The following is a 9,906-nucleotide window of genomic DNA, read 5'->3' on the forward strand; positions in this document are numbered from 1 at the left end:
GTGACTTGGTATGTGGATGGTATGGTCGTAACTTAACAATGTGGCAATTTGTCAATTTCGCTAGTTCCATTACCAAGGTTGTTGAACTTAAGTCTATTCTTTAAGCGGGCATTTTGTTTGTTTTTTTTTTTTTTTAAACGGTGAGAGCGTAGCATGGAGATAGAAAATAAATTGCAAGCATTAAGTTTTGAATTCATGACACCTTTTGATTGAATATACCAAATGGGTTAAATGTCTGGATTTTAAGACAGCCTAACAAATCAAGCAAGAAAAATATGCTTCTGGGAGTTTTGGTTCTTTCCATTTGGAGTGATCCATTTCTGCTATTTGTTTGATGCTATTTAGAAATACGAGCGGCGGTCTATTCGATTCGATGATGGAAAAGATTTACATAAAAATTTATACGTGAAGTTTGTTAAGGTTTTACTAGAAGAGAGTAAATAAAAATTAAAATAAAAAATAAAAATCAATAGATTGAAAGATCTTATTAAATAGATTAAATATATAAATTTTCAAAAAATTTTAATAAATTTTGATATATTTAATAAATAAGTATTTTTAGTAAAAATATTAAAAAAAATTATCGTTGAATAAGTATCAATTAAATTTGAATTATAAATAATATTTTTAATAACTTTTTATATATTATTTTTTAACAATTTTTTTTATATATAGATTTTTTATTAAATTTTATTAATTTATCAATTTAAAATTTTAATTAAATTATGTTTTTTTAAAATTTCACAAATTTATGAACTTTCTGTATGGATATAATGTAAACTATGGAGTATAAGAAAATCATTATTTCATACTCGTTAATCATTTTTTCTGCTCATTTCTAAATATAGCAAGGCTGGTAACAATAACATTACTCCAAAAGTATTCTATAAGCATTTGTTTATTGTATCCTATGATTACGTTTTGCAAATTGCAAGTACCCCTCTTCCTTTATTGTGATTATTCAGCTTTTAGGGCATTCACTTCAACATTAAAAAGATGATTTTGAAAGAAGGGTGACAGATTTTGACGCACACAATGATAAGAAAAAAAAAAATTTTTGACAGGTAGGGGCTCCCAAGTCCCAACAGGCGACAGCCCAACCACCAATTGGTAACAATGGACAATGCAACATTGGTTCTTGCTTCAAAAATGTACTAAACTATTTGTTTTCAAGTACCATAAAACAAAATCTACCCAGAAAAAAAAAAGAATAAAATAGGTTCCAATTTCTTGAGCAACAAAACAAAGCAGGGTCAGGGGAAAAGACTGGTTTGGGATTTCATTGTTTTGTCCCTAAAGCCACATTTAAAGAATTGGCTTCCAAGTTCCTACCATGGAAAACAACTAGCAACTTGTAAAAGGGAAATTATTAATAACAATTATAGACGAGATAATATTTTGTTATCAAGGACGACTTAACCTCAATCATGGTGGTAATACTAAGCTTTCTCACCTAACTTCCCAAATTAAATTATTATTATTATATACTTAAAACTTATTATTTGAATTTTGATTACTGAATTACCAGTGTAACACCACCGGTAAGACTGTGAACAAATAAAATTATTATTATTATTATTATTATTATTATTATAAGACAAGTGCAAAAGGATGGATTAAGGGATTCGGTTGAACTATAGGTAACATCCTGTTAACTCTATTGCTTTATTACATCAATCTCTCGATTCATCCAATGTGCTTTGTCTGTTGATGAAGATCGTAATCCAAAAATCATATTAATTTCTAATTATTATTCTCTAAAATATTTTTTATTTTTTTAAAGCTCAGTCACTGGTCAGTTTTTTTGAAAGAGAACTTTTTATTTATAATTTTTTTTTTTATTATCCTGCATCTATTTTACCATAATTAAAAATTATATAAGATTCCCCATTTATAAATTTAAACACTATATAATTAAAATAATTTTGAATTATGTTTAATTAATTGCACTACAATTATTGTAAATAATATGCTTTGGAATAAATCTCACACAATATTGAATTGTGATTAGTTAATTATAGTAAAATAATTGTAAATGATTTTTTTAAAAGAAGTTTCTTTTTCAAACAGTAATACTGATTTTTTTAACTCAACAAATGAAGTTAAAAATTGATATATATTTAATTTTTTTTAATTAATTTTTTTATTTTTTTTAATATACCATTAAAAAGTGTGTGTCATGTTACTAATTCATTTGTAGAATCTAAAAATTTCAGTGACGAGAAAATAGGGTAATTTCTTATGAATTAAAATGTAATGAAAACGGAGATATAAATTACACTAAAGCTTAAATATTTTCTCCAAATAAATAAATAATGAAAAACAATGCGGTGACAAATATTGAAAATTTTGCAGGTAGGGAATTATATTAAGGAGACAATTTCTTTTGTTCCAGTAAGAGAGTTGAATCTCACCAAAAACAACATATTGACAAATAGTGACAATCAAGGAACGAAGCTTCAGATGATGGAAGCTTTAAATGAAAAGCAGCTTCTCAACATCGATATGGTGAAGAATCACACAAAATATAAGATAAATAACGCATATTTGTTTGCTGGGAATTCTATGCATATATCCCAACAAAACTGAAAGCTTTGCCAACTAGTTGTATATTTATATATATGGATCCTTGTCTAGGGCAGGGTGCTTCAAAAAAATGAATTAATTTTTAATTTAAAAAAAAAAAAAAAAGAATATTGTGAAATTGTCAAGCTACCTTTTTCATGTCTTGAGTTTCTTTAGGGGATGATCGGAATCCTCACCACGTCCGACTCTACGACGCGTCGTCCGTTGATTTGTAGATGGAGCTTCTCTATCCTAGAGCAAACAGAGTAAATAGGGAAGAATTAGTTTGAGTTACTTGTTTTTACATGATGAAAATATTGAAATAAGATTGCTAGCAGCAATGGCAAACAACCTTAAGTGTGGATGTTGAAGCAGTAGGACTGTTACTAGATTGCTTCCCGAGCTCGATTTGCACTGAGATGGTGGCACGTGACAAATCCACTCCAGAAGTCTGCAGCGCTTGTGTTAGAGTATTCAACAACCTGTCAAACACATTGATCACTTAACATATCATGTAAACTGAGATCAAAGCACTTAAGAGGAATTTAAGACAATGACATCATAGCCTCGTTGGTCCTTAATGAAAGTTTGAGATCCTGGACTTGAGTTTAGGGCACTAAGCTGGGGTGGATAAAGGGATTAACAAAACAAAACTGAAAGAAGATTCAAAACAAAATGTTCGTCCTGAATTCAGAATGAAAGGGGAAGGAAGAAAAAGAATGAAACTTTGACTTTTCTGAAATAGAGGTTGTGATGGTGCTTGTCAAAAAGGGACAAACCAATATCATGCAACCATCTCGATATTGCTACTGAAACATGTATTCCCAAATACTAAATGGAAATTCATTCTCCAGGGAGATAAAAGAGATTCAGTTATGCTTTCCCTGTAGCAAATCTGTATACATAAGATAGTTAAGACGTAAAGGGAAAGATCAAGAATGATGAGTCCGATCAAATAGTTACTGAGAAACATGCCCCCCCCCCTCCCCTTCCCCTTGTAAAGAGAGTGGACAATGTGCGAAGAGTATAGCGGTGCCATAAAATCAGGGAGGAAGCTTGATCTGAATAGGTGCTAAATGTGATCATTTCAGTTGAGTATCTCCATTCTGTATATATTGGTATTCATGGGGCAAGAAACTACGATATTTGTTTCAAGTCTTTTAACAATAACGATGTACGAAAGACAACAATTAGATCATTCATCGAACTAAAAAATAAAAAGTAAAAACTCACCCTCGTGAATATATGCTTGAGATGCTAAAATTTCCACCTTCAACTGTCAATTCTTGTTCTTTCGGCTTCTCGCTAGGAACAGCACCATTAGTAGTACAGGATCCAGCATGACATAGTACAGATTGATGCTGAGATGAACTGTTTTCGGCATCAGAGGGCAATCTAGGTTGAAGTTGAGTTGCCAGACCAGTGCTCTGGGCAGAAGTGAAGAAGTTTGGCTGTAGTGACACAGGAAAGGGCGTAGTCTTATTCATCATTCCAGGATAAAGGTCAATCGCTCTGAAGGTAGTAGCTGTGCTCATATCAGATTCTATAGGGTTTTTTGCACTTATTCCAGGAATGGTTGGGGTGACGGTGATGTTTTTATCTTCCAACTTTGCAGAAAAAACTACGGCAGGAGCAGACAAGCCATTTTTAGCTGGAGATTGATCAGCATAATTTTCTGTGGGCATGTGATTGTTTCTCTGTTTCAGACGAGGTCGATGATCAGTCAGTCATTGAACAATTGCCGATGCTCATAAACCAGAATGCCAAAAAAAAAAAATCATTGGATCTTCAATACAGCCAAGTATAGAATTTACCCATGGCATCAATTTCGATGGTTTATGGCTCCATCCTTGATATGTTCCCTCATACTTGTGTACTTTTTCCTGTAAAAACTGAATGTACTCGACAACCTGAGAAGATTGAACAACCATTGTTCAAAATTTTGAAAACTGTAGATAGAGAAAGAGTAATCATAACCATTACAAGAAATCTATTTACCTCTAATAAGAATGAGGCTTTATCTCTCTTTTGGTCACTATGAGGAATGACATCTCTCAACATCTGAAATCTGCCAAAAACTGCTAGATGTTAGTATATAATGGTGATTTTGTATCAAGAAATTTCCACTTTTTAGCTACTAAACAGCATTTAATTTCTAATTTCACTTTGACAAAGACTTTCAAACAATCATAATTCATAACCATCCACAAATCCACATGAAATTCCCGTAACTAGTATGTGAAACAAATGAAGATATTTTCTTGATGCATGGATTTCTTGTTCATTGCATTCTAAAATAAACAAAAGAAAATGGTAAATTTAATATTTTTAGAATCTAGAACTTTCACAAGAGGTCTCCATCACAGATAAAAAGTAACCAAAAGGGTTCAGTACTCAAAATTATTTTTTTTCGAGGATTTTCTGGTGAGACCGAAGGGATACATTCAACATTAAAAATCAAGTACAGCAGAGACCTCACCAAATATATTTGTTCATGAAATAAGATATAAAACTCATCCAAATTTAAAAGAAATAGGCTAAGAAATATTAAATGTGAAGCCAGTTATAGCTATACTTGCCTGTCATTAATTTTACTTCTTCTCCGCTGCTCAGTAGCAGAATGTTTCGACCTTGGGGTGTTGGCCTTCTGATCAGGTGTACTCTTTCCATCCACTTTTACTCCCAATTCTCCTGTAAAAAGAAGCCAAATTATTAGGCCATCAAAATACTTCAATAATTCTATTAACACCCTCAAAAACTACTGTCCCCAGATCTTAATACCCTTATAAAAACCAAGAAACATTTTTATTTAAGTTCTCTAGTGTTTACATTAATATACAGCACTCAGAGTAGTGTAGTCGAAGAAAAATAATTACCTTTACCATACGTAGTAGCGGAACTCTCTTTCTTGAGAACAAAATTTTCAGCTTCTTCAAAATCATCATCATGTGAACTATCTTTTGCTGATTTTATCATTTCCATGAAGCTTTGGCTTTTCTGCTTTGATGATGGCCTGTTAATAAGATTCCATTGACACCCTTAATTTTTAACCCAGAAATAAACAAAAATAAAAGAGCTATAAAAGAAACGAGAACAGAAAGTGACTGACTGAGAAGAAGAGAGGGAGCTGAAGCTGTTGCGATGGTTGTTAGTTGACGACTGTGATGCCCTCTCCAACGACGACGTAGCCCATTGCCCCGCCGCTTCTGTCAAAAGTATCCGCCAAAGTTATATTTAGTTAACCAACATAACAGCTTTTTATGCCACATGGATTGGATCGATATAGCAGCGGCCTTTATTTACTGGAATAAAATCTTTTTATCCTAAGCATACGAAAACATATGTCATAAATAATACTATCACGTTTTTATCTGTAAATTTGGTTTAATAATATTATCACGTTTATCTGTAAATGCCCTTGGGACTAATGCAGGCAGGAACTAGATCCTAGCAGTGGTTACTCGTGCATGACAATTTCAAAATGAAATATCAGGAGTAAAGAAGTGTTGCAAATATAGAATAAGAAAATTTTTACCTTTAACAACGGGTGTTGTCCCGGCATTCTGCTTCCCTGTATTTCCCTTCTTTCCTGCAGATTCTTCCCACAAAGTGAAACCACTTCCATTGTAAGAGCTGCAGTTGGAGTTTTCGTCATTTCTCTCTGTACTACTTCCTTCAGCTGCAGTGAATACAGCCCCCTCAGTCTTTGGAACCCTAGGATTAAAATAGGAAATGTGGCTTATACTGTAAGTTCCAATTCCACCAGGGAGAATTTGTTCCACAGAAGGAGGTGGTGATGGCGTTGGTGGCTTTTCAGAAGTTGCTACCTTGACTGGTGTTTCCTCCTTGGCACTTGCCTTCCCCAGTCGTTCCAGTTGTAAGAAATCATGAGTTTTAAGATACCCGCCTGCTCATTCAGACACAATCAAACAATGTAAAGCAGGGATAAGGAAGACCATTCAAGTGTAGCATTATATACTCGATCGTGTGATCATTCAATTTTTGGTACAGGAAAGTAGTGATTAATCAGCCACGTAAAACTCCAAATTGGCAATTAAAAACGAAAATAACTAAGTAGACAATTCCTTTTTTCTATTTTCTTTCTTTTGCTTGGCTGCTAAATGAATGAAGATTTACGATCCATTTGTGAGATATTATTTATTTTAAGTAAAAAGTTTTACGATTTTATTAAAAAAAAAAGTCTCGTATACAAGTCTCCACAAATTATGATGGATCTTTTGCAATATTCAATATGGGATTAGAAGTTTACACCAAGATTATAACATAGAAATCATACCAAAAAAACATATGATTTCTTCATATATGCTGCTATCCACAACAACTCAGATGGAGACACGGTGGATTGGTGATCAGAGGAAACAAACTACCAATGAAATACAGTCAAATTAACAAAATAATTATACTTGCAAACAAACAAAAATCTTTTTGGTTTTTCTTTTTTTTTTGGTCTAAATTATTTAATGATTATAAAAAATTCATGCTTAAAAAAGGAGTGAACACACAATAAATAATAGTCTTAATAATAATTCAAATTAAATTTTATTGATTTCTTTGTGTTCTAGAAGCAGCATGCTACAAATATATTAGGCACTTAGGAATTAAAAACAAAGGGCGGGTTCTATTTTCACCCAAAAAGAAAAAAAAGAAAACAGGGTGGGTTCAAATTACAGCTTAATTAAAAAGGTTGACCCACTCATCTCCATCAGTTTCACGTGTTAGGCATTCTCATCACACGGTTTGGGTTGGTGTTCAAATTAGAATCAAAATTTTCATTAATCATCTATTAATAGTAATAAATATTATATAATAAAGAATAAATAAAACCGCAATTATCAACATTATTTTATATAAAAAAACCTTTTTTTCTTGGCTTGTGTTTTTTACATTAGAAAGTATATATAAAAAGAAACTAATTTATTTCAAGATATAATAAGTCTTAAGTTATTATTCTATTTATTTATATTTTCAAAATAAAAAAAATTAAATTGAATCGAATTATATATTTTTTTAATTTATATATTTGTTAAATTATTATAAAATAAAAATAATAGTTTATATCAAAATTTATTTAAATATATTAAAATAATATATAAAAATTTAAAATTTAAAATTAATAAATCAAAATTTTAATTTAATTTAATTCAAATCAAATAAAATTTTGATTTGAATCAATTTTTAAAATTTGATAATATTATATAATATTTAAAAAAATCGAATTAAATTCGATATATCACTCCTAGTCTTAACGTCAATTAAAAAAAATTGCTTAAGAAAATCTTTAAAAATATTCTATATTTAGTTAGACAAATTCCATCGACTCATATGTATATACATATACGTAAGGAGAGTAAGGAAAGGAAGAAAAGAATGAAGACAGAAAGAAGTGAGCGTGCAGGTGTACAATGGAAATGAGGTGGTGATGTGAATCATGTGGCTTGTCAAAATCATCTCCATCTCCAATCATGGGTCCCATTCCCCCCTCAATCCCCCCCCTCTCTCTCTCTCTCTCTCTCTCTCTCTGCCTCTGCTAATCTAAATTTCTTCCCAACCTTTTCTTTCTTTTTTCTGATTTTCTCATCTATCTCACACTTTTTTTTTCTTTATTTTTATTTTTATTAATAGAATTAAATTTCTTACAATGGGCGGTGGGCCCATCTAAACTTTAATTGACCCATGATCCACTCATACGGAAAAAATGCGGTCACGTGCATTACACCAAATTCTCATCCCTAAAAAAACATAAAAATAAAACTCTAAAGATATTTTATTTATTTCTTTTTTTCCCTCACCGTCATGTAAATATAACAATAATATTATTATAATAATAAATGAAAAAAAAATGAAAATTTAGGCAAGAAGAAAAATAGAAAAAAAAATAGTAGTTAGTTTGTTCTTTTTCTTTTTTTTGGCGGATCTTAAAAATAAGAATAGAAAGAATTACCTTGAGAAGGTGGGCCTGGATCTTGTTGGACGCTTGAATGACTGTACAGTGACAGAAAGTCATGCGTTGGTTTCCTTTCTGTTCTTCCAAAACCAAAATTATTATTAATTAAAACTTGTAATTCACAGTTCTTTTCTTCTTTTTTTTTTCTGGATTTTATCTCGTAAAATGGAAATAAATCATTTTGAAAAAATAAAAATAAAACGACGTAGTAAAATAAATTTACCTTCGGCTCCGAATGGCCGGGGTTGAGGGAGCTCCATCTATGGCTTCAGATCTTTTTTTTTTTTTCTTTTGCAGCGAAACTTTGGATCAGAAAATATAATTACGTTATGTAATTTTTGACCAGCAAAGTTCAAAACTCTACGGATTTCGTCGGGAAAAACTTACGCCTCCACCTCAGACCGGAGGCGCATTTACTGACGCTTTAAAAATAAAAAAGCTTTTCAAGCAATCGACTTCAGATTCCAAAATTCTCAACCGTAATTAACTTGGACGCTTCAGCTCCGAAAGATTTTCTTAACAAGTTTTACTGACCAAACCGGAATTGTATTTCTTGTCACAGATTCTGCCAACAGAAAATATCTAACTTATACAGAAACTCGACACCTTCAAAGCTAAATGACCTGGAATTACGCATAATTCAAGGTAAAATTAAAAAACTAATTCAGACAACAATTGAAGAAGAAACTTTTCCAAACACAGAGTAGGTACCTTCTTTGATCTGAACTGATACGATTTTAACGTGGAATTTCAGCGAAGGAATGATTGAACTAACGAAAAGAAAACTGAATTGTAAACACTCAAGCAAACTCGAAAAGTAAAACGAGTAATAACGCAGCTACCGAGTATCTCCTTCGAAATTCGACCACCAAACCTAAAAAAAATCTCTTTCTTTATAGAGATGAAGCAGTTCGGCGAAAGACGATGCTGTGGGTCGGAGAAAATGAACTCTCTCTCTTTCTCTTTTGTTTTCTTAAGCGTCCGCTACCTTCAAAGATCGTTTTATACCATTTTTTTTTAATTTTTTGCTTTCCTTTATTTGTTTGATTTTTTTATTTTTTAAAAGAATGGTTTTGTTAACGGCGTTGAAGTAACGACGTTGCGGCGGGTTGACGACGTTAATGCCCAGGTTGGTTGCCTGTCATTTGGGTGTGGCATGCTATGGATCACGAAACTCAATATTTTAAAATTTTGTGATTTTTGTTTTTATTTTTTTTAAATTGAGGTTTTTTTTTTTTTTTTGCAATCCTGATTGTTTCCTCCGTCCCAAAATAATTATCCTCTATTAATTTTTTTTTCAAAATAAATTTATTTTGATTTTATTTTTTGAAATATAATATTAAATTAAAACTTTTTAAAAATATATGTTTTAAAAT

At 31.4% G+C, this 9,906-nt stretch overlaps 1 protein-coding gene across 4 annotated transcripts; it reads right to left on the reverse strand.

Moving 5' to 3' along the window:
* Nucleotides 1-2,340: 2,340 nt before the first annotated feature.
* Nucleotides 2,341-9,505, reverse strand: BIM1 (basic helix-loop-helix (bHLH) DNA-binding superfamily protein). Of its 4 annotated transcripts, none has more exons than XM_089746673.1 (13): nucleotides 9,242-9,505; nucleotides 8,754-9,095; nucleotides 8,528-8,605; nucleotides 6,393-6,472; nucleotides 6,101-6,279; nucleotides 5,675-5,771; nucleotides 5,442-5,578; nucleotides 5,145-5,256; nucleotides 4,564-4,633; nucleotides 4,380-4,475; nucleotides 3,799-4,262; nucleotides 2,918-3,047; nucleotides 2,341-2,817 (listed from the first exon to the last, which is right to left on the reverse strand). In XM_089746673.1, exons 3-13 carry the CDS (start codon nucleotides 8,588-8,590, stop codon nucleotides 2,722-2,724), a joined length of 1,524 nt encoding a protein of 507 aa, XP_089602799.1. In that variant the 5' UTR covers nucleotides 8,591-8,605; nucleotides 8,754-9,095; nucleotides 9,242-9,505; the 3' UTR covers nucleotides 2,341-2,721. The 4 variants fall into 4 exon arrangements, with proteins under 4 accessions (XP_089602799.1, XP_022728980.2, XP_022728971.2 ...); XM_022873245.2 differs by having other exon boundaries at nucleotides 8,754-9,153; XM_022873236.2 differs by having other exon boundaries at nucleotides 6,101-6,472.
* Between the last annotated feature and the right edge of the window lie 401 nt (nucleotides 9,506-9,906).

The sequence above is a fragment of the Durio zibethinus genome, chromosome 17, assembly GCF_047325235.1.
Source record: "Durio zibethinus cultivar Kanyao isolate XHJ-2024 chromosome 17, ASM4732523v1, whole genome shotgun sequence".
NCBI lineage: Eukaryota > Viridiplantae > Streptophyta > Magnoliopsida > Malvales > Malvaceae > Durio > Durio zibethinus.